This window comes from Podarcis tiliguerta (assembly GCF_965153285.1).
Source record: "Podarcis tiliguerta genome assembly, chromosome: 9".
Lineage (NCBI taxonomy): Eukaryota > Metazoa > Chordata > Lepidosauria > Squamata > Lacertidae > Podarcis > Podarcis tiliguerta.
Genome location: NC_139542.1, coordinates 36,492,254 through 36,517,580, shown reverse-complemented (window position 1 = coordinate 36,517,580; position 25,327 = coordinate 36,492,254). Strand labels below are relative to the sequence as shown.

Below are 25,327 nucleotides of genomic sequence, written 5' to 3'. Positions count from 1 at the left end.
GCACCAAATCCCCAGTCCAAATGCAGTAGTTAAGAAAAGAAATGTGGACTTTCTATTCTGTCAAACTTAGTCACTTGTTCTGTCTTTGAACTAATGGAGGTGTGTTTCAGAATACATTAAGGGTAAAGGTAAAAGACCCCTGACAGTTAAGTCCAGTCGCGAACAACTCTGGGTTTGCAGTGCTTATCTTGCTTTACTGGCCAATGGCGCCAACAGTTTTTCCGGGTCATGTGGCCAGCATGACTCAGCTGGTTCTGGCGAAACCAGAGCAGCGCACGGAAATGCCGTTTACCTTCCCGCCAGAGCGGTACCTATTTATTTACTTGCACTTTAACGTGCTTTCGAACTGCTAGGTTGGCAGGAGCTGGGACCGAACAACGGGAGCTCACCCCATCGCGGGGATTCGAACAGCCGACCTTCCGATCGGCAAGCCGAAGGCTCAGTGGTTTATACCACAGTGCCACCCGCATCCCCCTCAGAATACATTACTTCCCTCTAAATCAAGAGAGTGTTCTACTTAGTCCTGTTCGTAATTAGTGTCATATGTTGGTGGTGGGAGGCAGTATTCCCTTTGGAAAGCAAGCCCCATACCATGTCTCAAGGGAACAGTTTTGTCATTCCTGCTCACAGTTTTGCTCCTATTCTCAAACCACCTTAAGGTTGTCCGCATTGGTAAAATGTCGACCCACTGGAATAATTTTAAAACCTTGTTCCTAGTCCTCATATTAATACCTCATTTTTGCTATCACCCCTCGTAATCACACAGTATGCCCCTAGCCCTGCCTTCTGCCCCTAACCGTGGCTTCAGCCTCTTCTCTTCCATCCATCCCCTATTTCTATTTATAAAAGTGAACTTAGAGATGCATGCAGACATGATTTTATGATATTTTCTGTTGTCTTGCACATAATGGTTGAAAGGTGTAAGGAAAGCATTATGAGTGCAGTTTTATGTGAAAAAGAAGTTTTTGGGGAAATTATGCAATCTTTAAAATGGGAGAAATCATTAGCATGTGAATTCATTGGTAGTTATTATCATTAGAAATTGCATTTTTGTGAACTATGAAATCATTGAAGTGGCTCGTACAAGTTGTCAAAGTTCTTGCCATTTTTGTTGGCTCCAGATTGTCTAATTGGAGCCTTCAGAGAATGTCTAGACAGGTGATTCCAGGCCTGAGAAGCAGGTGCAAGTACTCTGTCCTTCCACTGGACATTAGGTGTGGTGGCCAGGAGCTACCATACCAGATGAAACCTAGATAGCCCCTGATCTCTCACTCTTGTCCACCAAACTCCATCTAAAGGCCAAATTAGGACAATTGGTTGGTTGTTGGGAAGAGCGTTTAACCTCTCCTGCCTCTGCTAATTCTCCTGCTCAAACCTCCGCAGTTCCATTTTCCTGCAACTGGGCTTCTTTGTTGTTTCAGATCCCCAGCTAGGGCTTTACGGGGAAGATTTGCAAGAATAAATTAGTGGGTAGGAATAGGATGAAACCCTTCCACCAATACTCTTCATTGGTGTTGTGAGGGTAGCAGGATATGCCTTGGGGCCATTTTAAAGACTTGACCGCCTTCCTTCCTTGCAGGGAAAGGGGTGCTATGTAACGAAAGTGAATGTCATGAGCAGGATATTTGTTTGTGCCAGGAGCATGTGTTGATGAGGTTATGTATGGGGGTTAATGAGTAGGGAGATTGGTGTTATTTAACTACATTTTACTCAGAGTAGGCCTATTGAAATTAATTAACATGACTAAATTAGGCCCATTAATTTCAGTTGAATACCATCGTATGTGTATGTAAACTCTGTGAATTTCCATATTTTCTAGTAACAAAAACAATTATTATTTATTACTTGCATTTATATTTTGGTTTCCTGACCCAAAAAAGAGCCTAGAAGCAGACTTTTTAACTTGTACTTCCTATTCTGTACTGCTCTCTAAGGTTTCAAAGCAGCATAATAATGAGTATATTATTCTGTATGTGAAATGTAGTAAGATAAGAACTTCTCCTTCTAGATAGGTTTACATTTATTGATTACAGTTTATATTTTGTGCTATTTGCACAAAATTTATTACTGGCAGCTTTTAATACTTCACACTGCTTTGTTTCCACATACCGTATTTTTCGCTCTATAAGACGCACCAGACCACAAGACGCACCTAGTTTTTGGAGTAGGAAAACAAGAAAAAAAATATTCTGAATCTCAGAAGCCAGAACAGCAAGAGGGATCACTGCGCAGTGAAAGCAGCAATCCCTCTTGCTGTTCTGGCTTCTGGGATAGCTGCGCAGTCTGCATTCGCTCCATAAGACGCACACACATTTCCCCTTACTTTTTAGGAGGGAAAAAGTGAGTCTTATAGAGCAAAAAATACGGTACTTGTTAATGTAAAATGAGTAATATGAAGTAACTTGTTAAAGAAATGCTGAAGTACACAAAGGGAAGAGTGAGCACTTACAATAAATTATACATTTTGCATAAATTATTAATTTTCTTAAATGAATGGTATTAAATGTAAGACAGTTTTGTATTTGAAAGAATACTGTGACCGAACTTAATATTTGATTAATTCCTTTCAAGAAAAATATTCAGGATTTATGTTACCTTAATGATGGGGTTTTTTGGGGTCTCATGTAATTGTAACCTCACTTAAGAAACAGTATCTTCCAGCCTTTTCAATTTTAAAAGTCATTTGTGTGTCTGATTAAACTTTGTTAAAGTGTTACTGAGCCTTTGTTCCCAATTATACTCAGCTATATTCATATCTGTATGAAAATTTCTGAGTAAGTGGACAACCTAAAGAAAATGATACCATTCATTCATATGGTAGAAACAAAACATCTCTACTGTACTTAAAAACACTTTCCACATGGGATTAACCCATTCCAGTTGCTAATAGTGGATTTTGTTGACTCTCTTCTGTAGTGCCTGACCCCTAGTACTTAATGTGAGCTATTGAGAATTGAAAATCAAGCCTGCCCCCATTCAAGGGCTAAAATCAAATGGCCCCATTTATGAATGACACATTGGGCAACATTTCAGCAGCATGCTGAGAATAAAGTCTTGAATGTGTGGGTTGTTGTTTTTTAAGTGCTCACAATGCTTTGTATATCTGTCATGTAGTACTTCAGTTATTTGAGTTCACTATCCTGTGCAATGTTAGTAGCGCAATATTTTTGTATGAAGAGAAACTTTCCACTTCTTTGGCTTATCCCTTTTTCTTAATGCATTCACTCACTTTTATTGAAATTCTTTCATTTGTATCAGTCATTTTGACACTAATAAAGCGAATAGCGGGGTTTTCCACTCTCCTGGAATGAAGGCTGAGCTATATTTCTAAACCTGTGAGGTAAGAGGGTAGGATATGACAAGAGGGAAAGAGAAAGATGAATTGTAATGTACATTTGGTCAGCGTTTCAGCACAATTTTTGTTTGCATTTTTCTGTTACGTTGTAACTTAAGGCTGATTCTGCAAGGGTGAAAATAGGATGGTGAGTTCCTATTTAGACTTGATTATTTAACCATAGACTCAAAAGCTTTTGACATGCTACCTTTCACAATATATGTTCAGTCAGCCAAGCTCCTCCAGTGGGCTGGGGGGGCTGAGTGCATGTTGAGTGAGCTAAATAGACACATCTGAACATTCGCAACTGTCCTGAAACCCAACTAACAGAGTTGCATTCCTCTGGATCACGTCACTTAGATGTATCTTAGGAATATGCTACTAAGAATAATGTAGAAATCTGTCTGCTGAAAAAAGGACAGTGGGAAAATCTCCAGAGGTTTTTGTTGAACTGGAAGTTTGGATAGATGAAATCAAATATATGAATGCTGTCCTATCACAAATGCAATAGGGAGCATTTGGAGATACTAGAGAAGCAGTATAAGGTGCTGTTAGCAGCACATATTGTTCCAGTTTTTCATAGAATCATAGAATCATAGAGTTGGAAGAGACCACAAGGGTCATCGAGTCCAACCCCCTGCCAAGCAGGAAACACCATCAGAGCACTCCTGACATATGGTTGTCAAGCCTCTGCTTAAAGACCTCCAAAGAAGGAGACTCCACCACACTCCTTGGCAGCAAATTCCACTGTCGAACAGCTCTTACTGTCAGGAAGTTCTTCCTAATGTTTAGGTGGAATCTTCTTTCTTGTAGTTTGTATCCATTGCTCCGTGTCCGCTTCTCTGGAGCAGCAGAAAACAACCTTTCTCCCTCCTCTATGTGACATCCTTTTATATATTTGAACATGGCTATCATATCACCCCTTAACCTCCTCTTCTCCAGGCTAAACATGCCCAGCTCCCTCAGCCGATCCTCATAAGGCATTGTTTCCAGGCCTTTGACCATTTTGGTTGCCCTCCTCTGTACACGTTCTAGTTTGTCAGTGTCCTTCTTGAACTGTGGTGCCCAGAACTGGACACAGTACTCCAGGTGAGGTCTGACCAGAGCAGAATACAGTGGCACTATAACTTCCCTTGATCTAGATGCTATACTCCTATTGATGCAGCCCAGAATTGCATTGGCTTTTTTAGCTGCCGCGTCACACTGTTGGCTCATGTTAAGTTTGTGGTCAACCAAGACTCCTAGATCCTTTTCACATGTACTGCTCTCAAGCCAGGTGTCACCCATCTTGTATTTGTGCCTCTCATTTTTTTTGCCCAAGTGCAATACTTTACATTTCTCCCTGTTAAAATTCATCTTGTTTGTTTTTGCCCAGTTCTCTAATCTGTCAAGGTCGTTTTGAAGTGTGATCCTGTCTTCTGGGGTGTTAGCCACCCCTCCCAGTTTGGTGTCATCTGCAAATTTGATCAGGATGCCCTTGAGTCCATCATCCAAGTCGTTGATAAAGATGTTGAATAAGACCGGGCCCAAGACAGAACCCTGTGGCACCCCACTAGTCACTTTTCTCCAGGATGAAGAGGAACCATTGATGAGCACCCTTTGGGTCCGGTCAGTCAGCCAGTTACAAATCCACTGAGTGGTAGCATAGTCAAGACCGCATTTTACCAGCTTCTTTACAAGAATATCATGGGGCACCTTGTCAAATGCCTTGCTGAAATCAAGGTAGACTACATCCACTGCGTTCCCTTCATCTACCAGGCTTGTAATTCTGTCAAAAAATGAGATCAGGTTAGTCTGACATGACTTATTTTTCAGAAATCCATGCTGACTATTGGTGATCACAGCATTCCTTTCTAGGTGCTCACAGATTGTTCGCTTAATGATCTGCTCCAGAATCTTCCCTGGCATTGATGTTAGACTGACTGGGCGGTAATTATTTGGGTCCTCTCTTTTCCCCCTTTTGAAAATAGGGACAACATTTCGTTTCCAAGCAGTCACCAAGAACAGCATCCTGTAGCTCACACTGCAGTAGTCTTACTTTTGAGTTTGCAAAGACCCTAATTACTCTCCCTTTGTCTGGGGTGACAAAAAGCAATACCTCCTTCTAATTAATTTGGCGTTGGGAAAATGTATTCCTGGCACTGCCAGTTACTAGGCTAATAGGCATAGTGTTGGATCTAGGGACATCTGAAGACTACACACAGGAGCATCCTAGGAAATCATGGATATTGTGAATCTTCTTTTTTTGGAATACATTCCTGTATATCCCAGGAACTTCCTTTTTCATGTTTTTTGCAGAACTAGCAGGTACCATTTGGTAGACATTCCTGTCTACACCTTTACTGAACTGTAGTTTTATGTTTAGTAAAGCATATTCTGTATCCCTGTAGTGAAATATCTTCACTCTCAGTTCTCTGTATCAGACAAAAGTGCAATCAGACAATTTCCTTTATTTATTTAAACATTTCTACACGGGGCAATTGACAGCCAGTAGAAACCCATTTAAAACACGGAATCATAAAACCAGTGAGATTATTAAAACAGCAGAGTTTAAAGGAAAGCGCCAACATTTGGAATGGTGTTTGGAGACAGGTTGTGGATTCCAGATAGTAGCTTAACCACTGTATCCTTTATTAGCTTGAATTCCTAGAGATGTTCTAGTGTAGATTCTACAACCTCAATATGATTAGGAGGATGCAAGAACACAACCTGGCTTTCTTTTTTTAAAAAAATGTTTACGCTCTGAGGAGCATAGCCCCGAGGACTGCCTCTGAAGTGGACTTAACGAAGTGGATGAGGGATTGCAATTTGGCACAACTGATATGAAGTGTTTCATCTGACTCCACTAATGCAATTGTGGCAGTTACAGATGCAGCATCTTCCTTAGAGAATACCACAGCTGTGATATTTGTCCTCTTTGCCAAAAAAGGAGAGAAATTGAACAGCTGGTCTGAGAGAGAAATAAGGGCCTAAAAGTTGATTTCCATCTGAGAACTCTGTACCAGGGCAAATCTATCCTGTCTTTTGGTGTTTTTGTTTTGTTTGTAAGCTGGAATAGAAGTAAGGTCACAATTATTTTGCCAGCCATGGTTAAAACTAGTAACAATGTTTTAGAAAAGCCTAAAAACTGGGGTACCCAAGAAGGTTTCAGGACATTTTCATCGTATTTCATTTTCTTTATATTTTGCTGAGAAGCATGACTTTATGTTTTATCCTGTGATCTGGGGGTAGGAGACTTGCAGCCCCCTAGATGCTAGATTTATTATACATCAGATTATGTATGTTCGTTGTATGGCCTTGGATGGGGAGCCTCCTGATGTGGCTCTCCTAATGCAAGCAACATGGGAGATAGGATGGAAACCTGCAGAACTTGGTTTAACATTGGTGGCTAACTTGAGGCACTCCATATGCTGTTGGACTCCAACTCCCATGAGCCTCAGCCAGCATAGCCAGTGATTAGGGATGATGGGAACTGCATCTGAAAGGGCACAGATTCCCCATCACTAATATTAGCTGTGTAATCAGTATTCAAGACTTGCAAAATTAGAACATACACAGTACAATCCAGTACCTGTCTACTCAGAAGTAAGCCACAGTGAGTTTACACACATAAGTACAGATTTATACAGATTTATGTTTTATATATCTGGACATTTAAACTCATTGGTAATTCATTAGCAGTTAAATTTCCATATTAACATCATGCTTTTAATTTCTTTCACAGCTTGGATCCTCCTCCTCTGTGCCTTTCTCATCTATATTCTCACAACTGTTCATGACCGTTGTAGTTCCACTCATAATTGGACAGGTATGTTTTTAATATACATATATAATGTTTCTAAAGTCTTATGGACTGTAAAAGAGAGGAGTCTGACACTTAGAAAAAGGCCTCTGGATAGTGACATTTAATAACAGAGAGATGACAGTGTAATGCTCCCTGAAGCCACATTGATTTTACTTGAGAATGAGCAGCTGTCCCTCACTCCCTCTGATGAATCTTTTACATATCTATCTTAAAAAAGTGTTTGGGAACATGAAGTAGGGGAAGAAAATGGTAATCTCGGTGTAAATGAGCTGTGAAAGTATCGTAAAGGTCTGCAAATGACTTGATTTAGGAAAAGTCTCCTTGATGAAGCTGCACAGCTAATTGTTTCAAATCAAATGTGGTTCATTGCATCTAAGCATGTGCTAAAGTAAAATAGATTACCCAAGAACTAGTTGTGCTTGCTAAAAGAAATTAAGCATTTCTGGTTATCATTTTTCATGTTTGTTTGTTTGTTTATATGTGTTATATATTCTTGTAAGGGTATATAATGCATTTATTTATATTTTATTTGAGTATTTGTATACTGCGTTTTTTTTGAGGGACCGGGTGGCGCTGTGGGTAAAAGCCTCAGCGCCTAGGACTTGCCGATTGAAAGGTTGGCGGTTCGAATCCCCGCGGCGGGGTGCGCTCCTGTCGCTCGGTCCCAGCGCCTGCCAACCTAGCAGTTCGAAAGCACCCCCGGGTGCAAGTAGATAAATAGGGACCGTGGGAAGGTAAACGGCGTTCCGTGTGCTGCGCTGGCTTGCCAGATGCAGCTTGTCACGCTGGCCACGTGACCCGGAAGTGTCTGCGGACAGCGCTGGCTGAGCGCACAACCCTAGAGTCTGTCAAGACTGGCCCGTACGGGCAGGGGTACCTTTACCTTTACCTATACTGCGTTTCAGGAACCTGCATGTGTGTGCATATATCCATATTGGTCAAGGCCCAAGCAATTTGTGTAGGCCTCTCAAGGTGAAAATTAGGATAAAAATACATACATGCTATTATTTTAAATAATAGTGTATATATGGATTTTTGGGAATATATTAAGATTCATGGTTTTGTACACAAAAAATAAGGTTAATATTAGGTTATACAGGCGACTCCCCACTTATGTGGGGTTTATGTTCTGGGGGGCCCCACACATAAGCGGGGAGCACCCACTAAAAAGCCTCTAAACATCCATTTTACCTGCTTTCCATGCTCTCCAGTACCTTTGCCTCTAGATTGCAAGAAAAAGCAGGGAACAATACATCTGAGCCCACTGTTGAGTGGAGTACTGGGCAGCAGCAAGAGCTCCCACCTGCCATTTTGGATCCCATAAATTAAAAAAAAAAAAAATTAAACATTTATTTCTGGAGTTTGGGCTCACTGACATCCTCTTCAGGCCACAAGTCACAAGGATTTTCCAGCCTTCTCCCACAATTTCAGAATTTGAATTTATTTATTCCAGTTAAGTCCAGTTGAGTATAAGCAGCTAAGTTTTGCCCTGGGACCCACTTTTTGTGTACTGCCTAAATACCATGTATTTCATACATGGATTTTTTCAGGAAAAATGTTTATCCTGTCATTTTTGAACTGTACTTGTGTTACAAGAATACAAGTAGGCCACTGCATGTACTTTACAGATAAGTGTACACTAAAAGCCAGTCTGGCTACTTTAATAACATGCTTGCACATTATACATATATGTATGAAGTTACCAATTATATTAGTTGCATGACATGTTGATGTTCAGGTCTTTTGACTCTAAAGTCAGAACATATTTCAGCTGTTTAATAAGCTAGAAGTTAAAGGCACACATTCAGAATGTGTGTATTATTAAGCTCCCGTATAGGGATCATATAGTGAAAATGATGATCAAACACAAAGTACCCAGTTAGATTAAGGCTGCATGTTTACATCACAGAAGGCAAACCTAAGCACCCTACATGCCCCCCCCCCTTGCCCTCACTCTGAATAGAGGTGAAAGGGAGGCATGTCCCTGTTGCCAGGCAGCGGGATGACGTTCCTTTTCTTCCTGTATTGCATTGGTAGTTTCACTGCCCACTGATGTTGCATGGCAACATTAGAGTCACCTCTAGTTCTTTATGTGACCTTTAGTGAAGGAATGAAAATTGAGGTGTTCATTTGAATGTGAATCCCCATATACCTTCTGCTGTATCAAGTTAACTCTACCCAGTTGGATTGAGAAATGTAGGAAGCCTCAGTATACTGATTCTCTACACTGATTCGCAACATGTACCCCAGGATTTTAGAGAGGAGTCTCCAAGCCACATCTGAAGATTCCAGTAATTGATTCTGGATCCTTCTGCATGCAGAGGATGTGCTGCATTGCTCCTAAGCTAAGGTTCTTCCCTGTGTGTTATCTTCAACACCTGCCCTTCAATAATCTACCCCTTTACAAGCAGTTTAGTGGCCTCAGAAAAATATTCATGTAGAAAAGGCTTTGTTGAAGATTTGTCTTGATCTTATATTATTTCAGTGCCAGATAGATCTGGGATGCAGTGTGCATGAGCCACAGTGATGTGCTGGAGCCACATTTTCACAATTCTTTACCACATGTGGTAAAATATTTCTGCATGATATAAAGCACTTTGTTCACCTGCCTCTAAGCCACATTGCCCTATCCCCGCCCCCTAATACTGGGACTCTGGACAAAGATTGTGGCCTCTTTTGTTTGTGTTGTCTCCTTCTAACAGGATTGTGACAGGTACCAGAAAAATGAGTACCATGACAGTATTTCCCTTCCCTTTTCTGCTGTCCTTCTCCCTTCTCTAGAACCAAGTGCTTCTGACAGACTTTTATTTTATGTTTTATTTTAAAGAGTGATTTATGATTAAAAGTTAATGAAATAGAATTTTCACAGTGCTTTTATTATATTCTACCAGTTTGAACATTTTTCAAAGCAGCACACCAAAACCCACTGTTCTCTATGAATAAATAATAAAAGCCATGTCTGTACATTATCATTCATGCATTCTGTAGTTGCCCACTGGTGATTTGTTTGCCAGCCTGAAGTGGGCGCTTCATATTAAACTGTCCTTAACTAAAACTCAAATTAGTTATTACAATTGCACCGATTTAAAATGTAAATATATAGATATATGTAATTGAATTCTACTTTGTAAGCTCACTGGGTTGCTCTCTTGAGATATAGTGATTCTGCCAATGAACTGTACAAGTGGATTTTGCAGGTGGAGTGGTCTAATCTGGCCCCCAAAATATTGCTCAAGCAGGAAGCAAATAATTATTATTATTTATATTTGTTAGTCGCTTTCCTCACAAAAGCGTCCAGTTAAAACAAATGCAACCAATAAAAACTATAACTAATGAAAACTATAACTAATGAAATCTATAGAGATAAGAGAACAAGAGCCAAAAGTCTGGATAAAGAGAAGAGTCCTTGCTTGGCTTTTAAAAATAGAGACAGGTCGTGCAAGGTATTCCTCCCTAGGAAGAACAACCCACAAGCAAGGAACTGCCACTGGAAAAGCTCATTGTCAAGCCTCAGATGATGATTGCAGGGTCTGGGGATAGGTAGTCCTTGGGGGAATTAGGGTCCTGAGCTGCATAAGATTGAAATGTCAAACCCAACATTTTGAATTGAGCCTAGAAACTAAATGGTAGCCAATGCAGTTGTGCCAGAATTGCTGCTATATGATCAGAGTGTCCTGTCCTGATCTTCAATCTGCTTGCTGAATTCTGAACCAGCTGCAGTTTCCAAGCTGCCTCCAAAGGCAGCCCCATGTAGAATACATTGTAGTAGTCCATCCTAGAGGTTACCAGAGGGTAGACAACAGAAGTTAGGCACAACTGGCCACTAGCAGAAGTTGATGGCACTCCATGCCACTGAGGGAACTTGAGCCTTAAGCAACTCTAATGGATCCAGAAGTATCTCAAGTTACGTATTTGCTCCTTCAGAGGGCGTATAACCACATCCCAAGCTGGCCCCATCTCATCCCTCTGCTCCAGGGAACCACCTGCAAACTGATCCTCAGTTTTGTCAGAATAAAGCTTCAGTTTATTAGCTCTCATCCAGTCAATTCCTGAGGCAAAGCAAACTTTCCAGCACATCCACTGCCACAGCTGCAGATGTAAAGGAGAAGTAGAGCTGTGTGTCATCAGCATATTACAGACAATGTACTCCAAAATGCTGGATGGCACCACTCAGCATTTTCATGGAGATGTTAAACAGTGTGGGGGATAAAATCACACTCTGCGGAATTCCACACTGAATGCTCCATGGCACCAAACAGTATTATCCAAGCACAACCACCTGAAAATTACCATCCAAGTAGGACTGGAACCACTGTAGAGCAGTGCCACTCAACTCCAACTTAGCTGTTCCAGAAGAATACCATGGTCAAAGGCACTGAAAACGGCTGAGAGATTGAGAAGAGTTAACAGGAACACACTCACCCTGCCTCTTTCCCAGCATAACTCACTATTCATGGTGACCAAGGCAGTTTCCATATTGAAGTCAACTGAAATGGATCCCAACTGAAGTGGATCTAGAAAGTTGGTTTCATCCAAGAGAGCCTGGATCTGTTCCACAACCATTGCTCAGAGACCTTGCCCAAGAAGGGAAGATTAGCAATTGGTCATTAATTACTTAGGTTGTCTGAATAAAATAAGAATTTCTTAAGGATTGGTCATACCACAGCCTCCTTTAAGCAGGCAGAGACCACCCAATCACCATCCTGGCCAAGGCTGACCCCTCTCTTACAGATTGTCACCCAGACTGAACCAAGCACCTTGACCATGTCCTTGGGCTGTACTAACAGAAACTCGTCCAACTCCTAGGACTGGACAGACACTTCTTAAGATGTATCCGCTTTAACAGTGGAGTCAAGGTCTTGGCAGATGCAAGCAATTTTATATCCATCTTGCTCACCCACTCAGGTCTTGGTGATACAGACCAGGTCAGCCTTCTTATCCACAATCAAATCATGGTTAGGAAAAATCTTATTCAAAGTCAATCTGGCGTTCAACAGTAATAGCTGCAAACCTGAAGGTTGGCGGATAGGACAACCACCATTCTTCAAGCTGGAGAGGGGCCTGGCACACTGATTGTCTATTCTGTGTCACCTGGCCTGTGCCTCCTCTCACTCTATATCTATCCTTGCTCCGAATCACTGTAATTGCTGTTTCCCCAGCTGATCTCGTCCCAGGCATATCTTTTCCTCACTCCCTAAAACTGAGTGCCATAAAACACCTCTGAGCAAATTACATTTAGATAACAACCACCCAAAAGATAAAGTAGCTATAAAGCATCAGCTACGAATCCCCCCTTTTAAGAGCAGTTTTCCATGGGAAACTAAAAAAGGAAAACCAATGATAATTTACTCAAGCAAGAACTAGGTTGATTTTATGAACAGGCTTTCAGGCTGCAGTCCTGTGCACACTGAACTTGGTGGAACTTCCTTCTGACTTTTGCATAGGCTTGCCCTTTCAATATAGTTTGGCATTTAAAGTAAATAAAGCTACAGCATTTCTTAAGAAACATTTTAAACTAGAATGTAACTTTAATCCATATAGAAATGGCCCTGTTTACAGCTAAACTTCAGCTGAATTTCAGGAAGAAGCAGCAATCTTCTGGGAGGCCAACACTGTTGAAAAGCTGTTCAGAAAAATTGAGATGACAGATTAACAGCATTCATGCCATAGTTCACTCTTATCTGACACTTGACTTTAACTACAGACAGATGAATTCTTGATAGGAAGGTAAACAAAGGAAAATATAATATACAGCACCCTAAAAATGTCATGAAAGGTTTGTTTTATGGTATTGAATTGCAGTGTTTTTAACATTTAAAAATAGAAGTCTGAAAATGCCCTTCAGATTGTTCAGGGAATTTTAATAAAATGCAAGAGCTTGTGTAACACTCATCTAAAACTAAATAGAACACAATATTGTGATTTTCATCCTGCTCATTGAACAAGATGTTACTCATAAACACACAGATTAATGTATATGATGTTTAGAGACTGAGATTTAAAGAAGCAATAAGCTAAAGAAAAAATAACAAAATCAAAGCAGAGAACAATTGAAGAGGCATATTCTGACATCCGTCTTTTTGGAAAGTACATTGCTACATCAGAATATTAATAGTCAATAAAGGAAATTATATTTAAAACCTTGCATTGTTTTGTGATCTTTTTCACATTTCTTCAAAGGAGAGAGCACTTGAGTCATATGTGTTTCTTTGGGATGCTCAAAGGAAAGGGATTTTGTAGATCAAAGTGGCTGGGAAGTAGCAGTCAGCAAAGGCAGCAGTTCAAAAGTAGAATCTGTTCAGAGCACAGATCCAACAAGCTCAGAACCGTTATAGGGTATTCTATCCTATCCAGCCACTAAATTAAATGGCCAAGGTCTACTTTATCACTTCCATGAACTCACATCTGATTTTTATTAAGCTCCTATTTGCCCCTTTAAAAAATGAATAAAGGAGATTTGGAGGACCTCCCATGTAATTAACTTAGATCAAATTTACATTAGCATTCCCTTCCTATAGTGTCATTATTAGAATCACCACTGCAGTTGTACCAAGTGTTGTAAGTTTAATGGAAGATATACAGCATTTGCAGGCAACCCTGAATGCAGTGCATACAGTTCTAGATTCAGAAGTTCTTGAGGCCCGACTATGTGTTGCATGGAGGTATGTGTAACTGAACTATGATGACCCTTTTATTTTAGGAAATGCTTTTTCAGTAACAATTTCAGGTAGGGAACTGACATGCGAGGAAAGGACTAAGCACGCCACACACCCAATTCTCTGCTTCAGATTACCACTTCCTGAAGTGCTTTTTCCTTAAATAAAAGGGCTGCCGTGGTTCAGTTACGTGCATTTGCATCGTGTAATGTTTAGTTATATCCTCAGATAGAAATAGGTGGATAGAACGTCTTTTTCAAGTGTGATGTTGGAAAGGTGGCATAAAAAATGTAACCAAATCCATAATAGATAACTGCAGCAATCTTGACACTTTCTTGCTCAGTGGCCTCAGATGCCTTTGTACGATGGACCATACACCCACCTTTACTTGCTGCAATAGAGTATGACATGGGCATAACGTTTCTTTCTTGGAGAGGCTCATACTATTTGTTTTCTTGTTTGGGCCAAATCATGTTTGAGATCCTTTGTTGTAGAACCACTGTAGTGTATGGCTAAGCTGGAAAGTCGCCAATTCAATCTCACCTCAACTATACACAAAGTCGTCTGCCCATATCATCTACTTAGAGATAATAATACGGACCTAACAAGCAAGATGGTTGTAAGAATTACTAAGAAGAATGTGCATGGAGTTCTTTGAATATGCAGAAAGTGTTTTATTGTTTAGTCGTTTAGTCATGTCCGACTCTTCGTGACCCCATGGACCAGAGCACGCCAGGCACTCCTGTCTTCCACTGCCTCCCGCAGTTTGGTCAAGCTCATGTTCGTAAAAGTGTTATATAAATGCTAATAATTAATTTCATTATAGTGGCCGTGAAACTAATAGGCTACCCAATGCCTATTGTTAAGATCTCTACCCAGCACCTGCTTTTCATTTCTCCCTTTGTCAGTTGTACCCACTAGCAAATCATTAATTTACATCATGTGATTTTTTCCCCCTAGCACGCCACTCTGGATATAGATCAGTATTTCTACCCATAAGCATATATGGGGGAGACCGTGGTGTCCTTGCTGCCACTTACCAAGTTCATTGCAGTGCTTAGATTCAGACAGGTTCCTTTCATAACTTGGTCCTGTTGGCGCTCTGCTACATTGGTTTTCTCTTCCTTTTCAAAGCCCCTTCTCTGGACATGACACTTTCCCAGCCCTGATTTGCAGAAAAGAAGCAGCAGCCAGTCTTTAAAGTCATGTGACCAACGTGACTGAGTTATTCCACCCTTAGTTTTGTGAATGAGCTTTAAATCTAGGTTTCATATTTCCAATCCCAGTGATTACTCCACTGAGCCTGCCTGTTAGTGTGTCTCTAGTACCATACAGAAAGTTTAATATAGAGAACTTGTTGGTTCCAGAGTATGAGAGGTTCAAAGTAGATTAGTGATCAGCCCTGAATAACCTGCCTTTATATGAAGAGCAAATATTGGCTCAGTAAATGTGTTATGGCACCTGTTTGTGTCCAAAAGCACATTGCTATTAATTTGTGCTGATTTGTAGTATCACTCTTGCAAAGCTCCAGGCTTTTCACAGCTGCCTTTAATTAAATTACTGATTCCAATCTACACACAAAGACATGTACACACATATTCATTTATCCAAAGGCCTTATGTATTCTACCTTTTAGGGGAAAGCCCTCCCAATGAAGCTTATGAAAGATTTTGATTTCTAAAATTTTATTTAAAAGCATATCTGGACCATTTAATATTTCAAAAATCTCTCCAGTGGTGTACAGAAGCAACATCAATGAAAACAAAAAATTAACTTAAAGTCAATAAAACAGTATAAAAATATAATGGCAAATCCAACAGACTAGCTGGGGCTGATGGGAGTTGTAGTCCAAAAAAGTCCAGATCTGGAGGGTACCAGGTTGGCAACAGCTGGATTAATGGGTAGCATGAACTTTCTGCCTTACTTCAGAAACACTGCAGTAATAAAATCTGTTGGGGCATCTCTTGAGAAGTCTTGTTATGTGGTGAGTGAAAAATTAATGCAAGTCATGGCTTATATAATTTCCTGCAAGTCTAATGTAAGCTGCAAACTTTGATTGATGTCACGTAGCACTTTTATGTAGATTAAAAAGAAAGGGGAGAAAAGATGGAACCCTGTAGGACAGGTATGGTTGAACCTGAGATTCTCCAGCTGTTGCCCAATCAGCTCCTCTCAGCCCCAACCAGTATGGCCAACGATCAAAGATGGTGGAAGTTATATTCCAGCAACATCTGGAGGACTACAGGCTAGTCACCCTGATGTAATTCCCAGGGGAAATTAGTCTTCCAGCACTACCTTTCGGAATTATGTCACAACTCTGAGGAAGTCCAGAAAGAGGACTTTGGTCAATAGTAGCAAAATGTAATGACTCCTGTGTTTCTAGAACCATGCTGCCATTAGTTACTGTTCTTCCCAAACAATAAAGGGAGAGGGAAACTGATGAAAAAAATTCATTTTCAAATTCCTGAATGTGAAAAAGTTGCAGCAAACATTGTAGGCTTGCTCGTCGTCTTCCGTTAATTCTGGTATTCCAAAAGCATGCAACTGGCATTTGTCTTTCGATTTACAAAAACTCCATATCTTCAAACTCTGAATTATTTAAGCTCCCACAACACATGCACTTTTGCTTTTCAAGCATGAGTTATAATTTAATTAAAAACTTCTGGTGCATCGCTAGCTATTTAAATATTTAAATGTTCCATGGATCACTTTCGATTATCTGCTCACATGAAATTCCTGAAGATGTCAGATTTTTAAGATTCCCAAAGTTACACTTGGAATTGTCTGTTGATGCAAAGGGGACTGTGATAATTACATACATCCATTAGTATCAGCAGAGGAGATAAACTTTGGGGAGGCTTAATGGGCATGTCTCAGTGACAGCTAGCAAAGAACATTTGGCATGATTAAGGATAGACTTGAATGTACTTGAAAATATACTCTCATTATGGACGCCCAGTGGAAGTTGCACTACAAATGTTAAATTCCCCAGAAGAAGAGTTATGTGGCAGGGAAGCTTTGAAATCCACCGTGGCCGTCATCCAAATTATTCTCTTCTCTTTATGTCTTTCCGCTGTCAGATTCATTTTGTGATGCCCAACTTGGCTCCCTGTGTGCGTTGAAAAGAGGCAACCTGTTGATTTTTCCTCTCTCTCCTCCTGCTATGTTTCAGATTGTCCGAAGATACATCAAGGAGTGGCTTGAGAGAAAGAAGCCTCCGTTTGGTGCTATTAGCAGCTGTGTGCTCCTGATGATCATCTATACAACGTTCTGTGATACTTTTTCCAATCCAAACATTGACCTTGATAAGTTTAGCCTGATTATAATCGTTTTCATAAGTAAGTACCACCAGTTCATTTATAATCCATTTTAAGAGCTGGGAAATGTTTCAGAGGAGCTGTGTATTGCTGCCCAAGGAATCAGAGCCCATAGTGTACTCCCACATCCATTCTGAGTTTCTTTGTATTGCAACCACATTCTAATATGTGATTAATTTGGGCTATTGAGCACTGCCATGGTCTTTGGATGCATTTTAGAAATGTGGAAGAAGTAACACTCACAATAATTTTCTGTCATAAAAATGGTGCACCTTAATATGTGGTTAACGCTGCAGTAGCATAGATTCAATTAAGACCTTTGTTCCTATTCAGAAATGATGCGCTCCTTGAAGAACAAACATACTTGTGGGCAGGCGTGTATGGGGGGGGCAGGGGGCGGTGCACCCCGGGTGCCACACTGGGAAGGGTGACAAGATGGCCCTCTATACCCCCCAGCTGTAGCACAGCCTTTGTACTTGCAGTGACACATACAAAAAAGTGGCAACTTTTAAGCACACAGTTGTGCTATTTTACAAAATGAAGGTTGATGGTATGACCTAGCAGCAACAGATGGCCTGATACAGGGACCTGCTCATAGATTCAGCAGTGGCAGCTGTCGTGCCACCAGTTACCCACCCTCTCTCCATGCACACACATGCACACAATATTTTGAGCAAGGGTGCTTAGCTAAGCTGTGTTGCCATGATGCTCAGAAAGTAGTGTTGCTAGCATCTGCACTGTTGGATAGCATCCTTGGTTTCTTCTGCCACAGAGTCAGCTATCGATTTCAGTATAGATGGGCTGCCAGAACAAAGCCCCACATTGTAAGAAGAATCCAAACACACAAACGGAAGCATATTTTTCCTCTGTGTGTGCAGAGGCATGTGTGGAAGGATTCTCTCGTGGCCCCTGCAGTTCCTGATGTGGCAAAGTGTCAAGTTCTAAATTCTATTGTGCTTCAGTTTGTCTTCCATCTCTTAAGCAGTAAATAGCAGAGCCGACTAAGATATGATCTTCTGGATATAAAATCTTAAAAGGGCATCCACTCTCCATGGGCATTATAGAGCTTACGATATTATGGTTTTCTCCGTGGTTAACAGCAAGAGTGTCAGTTTTTTCATGGTGAATTTTTGTAGGATGGTTCTAGTTGAATAGCAGCATGTTAAAATATTTGTTGCTGGTGAAATATTGTTCTGTCATAAAGCACAGAAAATATATTTCTTGCACAATCAGTATGTTTTGTCCTGTCCATATAATCCGTATGTTTTGGTCAGGAATAAAAAATGTCAGATAAATTGGATCAAAAAGGCCCCTGTAAGCATTTTTTTAAATTGCCTGAGGAGAGAGAGGGTGCGATTCAAGTAAATTTTACTTAGAATAGACCTACTGAAATTAATGGGCCTAACTTAGTCATGTTCATTACTTTCAATGGGTCTACTCTGAGTAAACCTCAGGTAAATCCTGTTTGTTGTCTTTTGTGTTCTTCCATATATTTGATGATAAATAACGTGCCTTGGGATTACTCTTTTAAAGATTAAAATTAGCTCAGAAAATAAAAGTATTCTGCTGAGGACTGTCTGCAACTTAGTTGGGTAAAAAAAAAGTTCCTGTGTTACTAAATAGAGATCAGAATGTGGGGAAACAATTCAGAAATTAATGTAAACCAAAAGTGGAAGATGGTGGTAAGGAAGGGCAAGCAGCCATGTGAGACTGTCTGGTGAAGCTACAAAATTTCTAGTCCTTATTCATCCTAGAAGAAATAGACGCATAGAAAGCGCACACACCCCACACACCCTGCACTTAAGAAGTTATCCTCAACGTAGGGTCAGGAAGAACTTGAGATTGGGCTAGACATGTTGTCCTGTAGCTCCATGGCTCCTTTGTATCTGTGTTGACTCTGCAAGCGACTAACACATGGAGACTTCTGTATTAACACTTTTAAATTCATAAATACTTTAGGAATATTTAATAAGAAATACTGCAGTCATTTGCACACACACACAAATATACATGTATATGTTCTTCCTACTATTCCTTTCAATATCCTCATCTTTTAATTGTCACAACTTTTCTTGGCTTTTAATTTCTTAGCTTCTTTGTATTTAATATGAAGCAATTTCTTTTGTCAAAAAAAAATAACATTTATCAAATTTCTCCAATTAATAAAAGTTCACCCACTCAAAGAAACCAGCTTGACCTGTTACGTGAGTCTCATACTGAAAACCAACAAGCCACCAGCCTCCTTGATCATTTATTCAGAGTATGAGAGCCATTTCCAAGCCCTTCATTACTTTTTCCTACTATGATATAAATTCTTTGCACAGGGGGAATAGGAGAATTTTGTAAGGTATTATGACAGTGTTTAGGGACGCGGGTGGCGCTGTGGGTAAAACCTCAGTGCCTAGGACTTGCTGATCGTAAGGTCGGCGGTTCAAATCCCCGCGGCGGGGTGAGCTCCCGTCGTTCGGTCCCAGCTCCTGCCCACCTAGCAGTTCGAAAGCACCCTTAAGTGCAAGTAGATAAATAGGTACCGCTTTATAGCGGGAAGGTAAACGGCGTTTCCGTGTGCGGCACTGGTGCTGGCTCGCCAGTTGCAGCTTCGTCACGCTGGCCACGTGACCCGGAAGTGTCTTCGGATGGCGCCGGCTCCCGGCCTCTTGAGCGAGATGAGCGTGCAAGCCTAGAGTCGGTCATGACTGGCCCGTACGGGCAGGGGTACCTTTTATGACAGTGTTTAGTTCTGCCGGTACATATCTGACTTTTGTACTTGTAGCAGAATAGCAGGCATACATTTTCTCATTCTTAATAGTAAAATATATGCATTTTTTATATGAAGAGATGGGTGTACATCTAAAATGCGCATTTGTGTGGGTCTTTTCATGTTTCACTTAACATTTATCAATCTAATTTGTCTTTCAGTATTTTCAGTTCAGCTGGGATTCATGCTGTTAACTTTCTTCTTCTCTACAAGGTATGTTACAGCAGTAAAGGTTATCTCTATGGCAAAAAAGACTAGTTGGGTGCAAAACAGGGGAGTATTGTCCTTTCTGTCAGAAAGTCAAAAGTTTGTAGCAGGTGTGTGAAAAGTCTCATGCACCTGAGAAATCAAAGGATGGACAGATAATCTACTCCAATTACTGTTTGTCTGAACATTTATACCCCACCTTGCTATGATACAATCTGACTCAATAGAAAACAGAAAACGAGCATTACAATACATTCCCAATATCGCTTAGAACAAGCCCTTTGCAGCTGTTGGGAAAATAACTGTAAATATCAGCAGAGGGTCTCTGGCTGGCTGCAGCTCCAATTAACTGCACGGTGAGTGGAGGAGGCAGCTGTAGTGAAGAAAATGCCTAACTGGGGAGTAGTTAATTAAACAATTCAGGAGGAGGGGGTAAAATGGTGTGTTGGGCTTTCCTGGACACTTGCAGTTTGGAATAATTACTAATCTAATACGTATTCACACACTCTCTTTTTACTTAATAGCCACTAACTGAATAAGGTCCAAGAGCTACGTCTCTGCAGTCACAGAGGGAATCCCTTCTGTCCCTGTGCTTTGATTGTTAACATAGGCCTGATCTAGCCCTATTAGCATAGTGCTCTGCGATGCAACCTGGCTTTTATTACCAAGATTTCTGTGATGCAATTAATTTTTGAAGTGCCTGGGAAAATCTCCTGCACAATCAGCGTGGTTGATTGGCCTCCAGGAGGCAGTTATTAGGCACCTTTAATTTATCTTCTGTATACAGACCATATTTTTTCATAATGATCCCCAGTGGATGGTGGACAAATTTAATATAAAACAGAGCCTACTTCCTGGTTTTACACTCATCTGTGATGTGCTAATTTTATCAGAGCCAAAAAGCACTTTCCCAATCACCTAACATGCCCCTAAAGTAGTAAGTAATCTATGCCTTTCTTAGAGCTGGGGTGGTTTATTTCCTTCCCATTGGGATGCAAATCGTAAGGTTTTTTTTATTTATTTAGAAGGGGAAAAGATACAGCTTTCCACATACATATAATTGGCCATTATGAGAAGAGGATGCTGAAGTAGATGGGGAAGAGCTGGGTAGGAGTTTGGACAGGTGGTTCAGGCACTTGCGGTTTTCCCTCCTTCTACACACACACTTCTAGAAATGCAGACTTAATTTTTTTGAAAATACTTTGATATTTAAATTAATAATGATTTTCCTGTTGCATATGAGCAGCCATTCCTTTCCCTAAGCCATGTGCCTAGGTTCAGACCTCACAACAAGCTGCTGTTACTCCAGAATGGAAACAAAAGCCTTCCAATTCCTTGTGATATCACTGGAAGTGGAGTGAGTAGCACAAACCCAAGCGCCACTGCATCTTGTCCTTGCTACACTAAACCATGATTTAACGTTGTGTGCAAACACAGAGATAATGTTTCAGTAAGGCTGCAAGGAAATTATGCCAGTATTTTAGGCTTCACCCTAATAGACTATTTAGTACTGTGTTTTAAGAGTACTGGTGCCCAGTTTTTGGAAAGGTGAAAATTAGCTGTAATGTGGTGCTTTACATTTGTGGAAAAGTACTCTGGGCTGGGATAAACATATGTCCCATGAGAACCAATTGGAATCCTTTCATAGATGCCAACTTCCTGGGTGCCCAGGCACCCACAAATTTTGGTCACGGAGCCAGGTTGACACACCTGAACCCGCTCATTTTCCAGATAAGAATATATGCAGACAAGATTTTGCAGCAACAGAGAAACCATTCCATTTAATGCGAAAATCAAAAGCTGCTGAGCGTATGTAGCTAGAACTATATTTTATGAAACCTAATGCAAAGAGATTAAAAACACACTTATAGGGTATGGAAAGTGAGCAGACCTTTGGTAGAAGAGACTTTTAAAGTTCCTTACATTTTTTCTAGGAAGAATTCTGGTTTCACACCAGCAGATACAGTGGCTATTATCTTCTGCTCTACGCACAAATCTCTGACTTTGGGTAAGTCTTTACTAGAGGTTGAGTTCAACTTTTCAGTCTAATCACACTGCTCCTTATACTTCACTTTGTTATGAAAGTGGTTTTCTGATATTCTGTTATCAGTTCAGCAATATGACAAGATGTAGTATAAAAGCCTAGCATTAATATTAGTACATTCATGAGAACACTTTTGCAATGGGCAAGTAAATGTTTCCTAAGAGGAAGACAACATAGTCTTCTCCTCTGGGAATTTAGTAATTGTATTGCAGTGCCATTAATCTGTTCCTTCTTTAGAGAAAGTGATGTGATTTTTTTCTTTGTTTTTGATGTTCTCTTTCTCTAATCTAATATTGATAAAGTTTGTGGTTCATTTCAGATTATGTTCTGAGTTATTACAACACAGTCAAACAGCAAAATTATTATAGCTCAAAACTGTAATGCACAAAGCATTTACAATATAAAGAAACATAAATAAAGACAGCAGTGTTTTATCAAATATCAGTGTATTTATCCTAAGCAGTCTCTGGACTATGTGTTTATTCATTACAATTCAGTTTTCAAAGATCATTGACTTACTAGTCACTCAAAATTCCCTTGCAATAACATTTGTTATGGTAGATATGTACAATAAATTTAATTAAAATATAGTTGTACTTTGAGTGGGAAGACACTGCTGAACATTGCATTTATTTCCTGTGATTTATGGTGATTAGCGAAGATCAAAATAAGAATTTTTAATATAAAGTTTACAGATATTTGTCATACCCTACTTTCTCACAGTGGGTGGCATTCAATAATGTCCACTTGCATGAAAAAGCCACTTGTGCAAAGGGGACTTCTCATTTCCCCCCTTCCTCATCCCCAGAATCTGCTTCACAAGGTCCTTCAACCCTCTGTGGCAGATTTGGGGGGCACATGTCTGCTTGCATTGCCTTTGCCGGTGTTTGCGTTCCTTCTGGTGCCCCTCATTCCATCAAAGCTTCTATTTCCTGAAGGAAGCCTTCTTTCTTCAAGTAGCTTGCTTGGCTCTGCTCATTAACCACATTGATGCCATCTTGGTGATCCCTTTACTGTTGTGTAGCATATATTCTAGCAGAGCTTCTATTATTGTGCTTTTGAATAACTCCACCACTATCAGTTGCAGACTAATGTTGCAATATCCAAAACAAGAAAGGTACAATGACCGCTCAAACCTATTGAGTGTTTTCTTCAAAGTAAGTCCCAGTAGGGCTTTCTTCAAAATGCATGTGCAATCTAACTCATTGCAGCTAAAAATGATGGTGATGTAAAACAGAGAAATATGCTGTATAAGCTGGGACCTAATATATATTTGGGCTGGGTAACTGAAAACATTTTTGGAAATGAACTTTTTAAAATTGCCATTGGAAGTGCCCTTGGAGATTCCATATGCAAAAACATGGCACTTAGAAGTACACCACTGTCTATCAGCCCTTTTCAATTGGAAAGAACACCTCATTATACGGTAATTAATATTTGGCATTTTCTCCAAATATAACCACAAGTCAGTGTTCCGGGAAGCTGACGAAAAGTTTACCCAGCAATTTAAATAGAGAGCGGTAGCCCTAGGGAAAATATTTGCAAATGCACCCAATTTATTCTTATGTTGGCGTCAAAGAGGGCTTCAGTATCTTTCAGACCTACATGTCAAGATCACTCAATGTGGACCTTTGGGGGATGGTGTATTTGTTCCATAAGACTCATCTGTTGACTACATGTGCTGATATAGAAAAGATCCCCAAATATCTATCCACCTTTCTGGCCTTCTTAGCACACAACTCCAATGTATTGCATTAATTAAATTGGTTTTGAAATGGAACCATTGCTAGGCACTTTGCAATCTCTCTCACTGTTGTTTCCTAACCCACAGTAAGTCCTACGTTAAATTTACAGCAAACTCCTCGGTGTTAAGACATCCAGTGCTAGAGGTGGAAATGTGGCATTCTAAAAAACCACTTCCGCTTTCTGTGAATCATATGGATGCATCACTTGAAGAAGAAAAAAAGAAGAGGTGGATAATATGGGTGGCCAATATCATGATCATCATCATATACTGTGTTCTTGGACACGTTGCATGTATAGGGAGCCCTATATCAAGTACAAAAAGAGAAATTGGTTGTGTTTTAGTACCTACATTTGTTAGTTGTTAGGACCTAAATAATTTCCAAATGAACTTATAAAGAAGGAAGTCTAGAGAACTAGCAGCAAGACAAAGGGGTCTGAATCGAAAAGCTATGAAAAGGGGTGAACATTTACAACAAGCACCAGATTTTCTACTCAAGAGAGACCACGGAGGAACACTTGTGAGTTTCCACTTTCCAAAGCAAAAGCAATTAGTATGCTTTGTAGCAATAATGATAAAGCAGTTGTTGTTGTTGGCATCCGTCTTGTCTTGGGAGATGAGTGCACCTCCAGGAGTGAAGTCAAACTGCGTTAGCAGCTCTAAAGTGACACCCCCAGGGCGCAAGCCTGGCCATCATGTAAGGAGGTCCTGGGCTGCTCAGACGACAAGGACACCCATCCCTTTTTGGCCTCACTGATGTGATCCAAAGGAAAGGAAAGCAATACATTTGGCACCAGCTTGGCTGCAGGAGTTGCCAGAAGGAGGGCAGATGCAAAGGACAAGCCTTTTCAGTGGTGATGCCAGTATGACTGAATGGCCTTCCTGGGAAGACCCAACAACCTCATTACTTCCCCTTTTGAGACAGGATCTGAAAAGGTGTTGTTGTTTTTGGACAGACTTTTAATAATGTTGAAGTATCCTTTAAGTTGTTTTGGTTTTAATATTGAATTCCCCCCTTCTGTTGCAGATTTTTTAACTTGTGCCTTGTTCATTTTGATCCCTGTAGGCTGCCTTCGGTGCAGATACTATAGAAAATATTTAAGTTTTATTTTTAAGAGATCTTGTCCATGAACAGCAAAAGTCTTGCACCAGCTAAGTGAGTTGAGTTTTTACCTCACTGGAAGTATCAGCTGATCAGGTGGTTATGCTAGCTAAAACCTCTATTGCAGGAGGTAAGAGACAGAAGAGGTGAATGTCTGCCATTGTCTTTAGATGCCATTGTGGGCAGAGAGCTCCTGAATAAGCATGCGGCTACTGACATAAGATGGATTGCACCAGCAGCTTCTCTACAAATTTCCTTGTTTAATTACATTTTTTTAAGAAAAGTGAAAATAGAAGAAAGTAATATGAGAAAGACTGAGGAAAGAGAAGAGAAGAAGAAAGATGGATTCTAGTGGCTAAG

At 40.3% G+C, this 25,327-nt stretch overlaps 1 protein-coding gene across 5 annotated transcripts in view; it reads left to right on the top strand.

The window, feature by feature from the left end:
• The window catches only part of SLC10A7 (solute carrier family 10 member 7), a 125,994-nt gene that overhangs the window by 81,841 nt on the left and 18,826 nt on the right, over positions 1–25,327 (top strand). For all 5 annotated transcript variants that reach the window (XM_083457489.1, XM_083457487.1, XM_083457486.1 and 2 more), the window contains 4 exons: positions 7,059–7,142; positions 16,968–17,133; positions 20,032–20,083; positions 22,012–22,085. In XM_083457489.1, the coding sequence (XP_083313615.1) occupies positions 7,059–7,142; positions 16,968–17,133; positions 20,032–20,083; positions 22,012–22,085 (376 nt within the window). The remainder of the gene's footprint in view (positions 1–7,058; positions 7,143–16,967; positions 17,134–20,031; positions 20,084–22,011; positions 22,086–25,327) is intronic.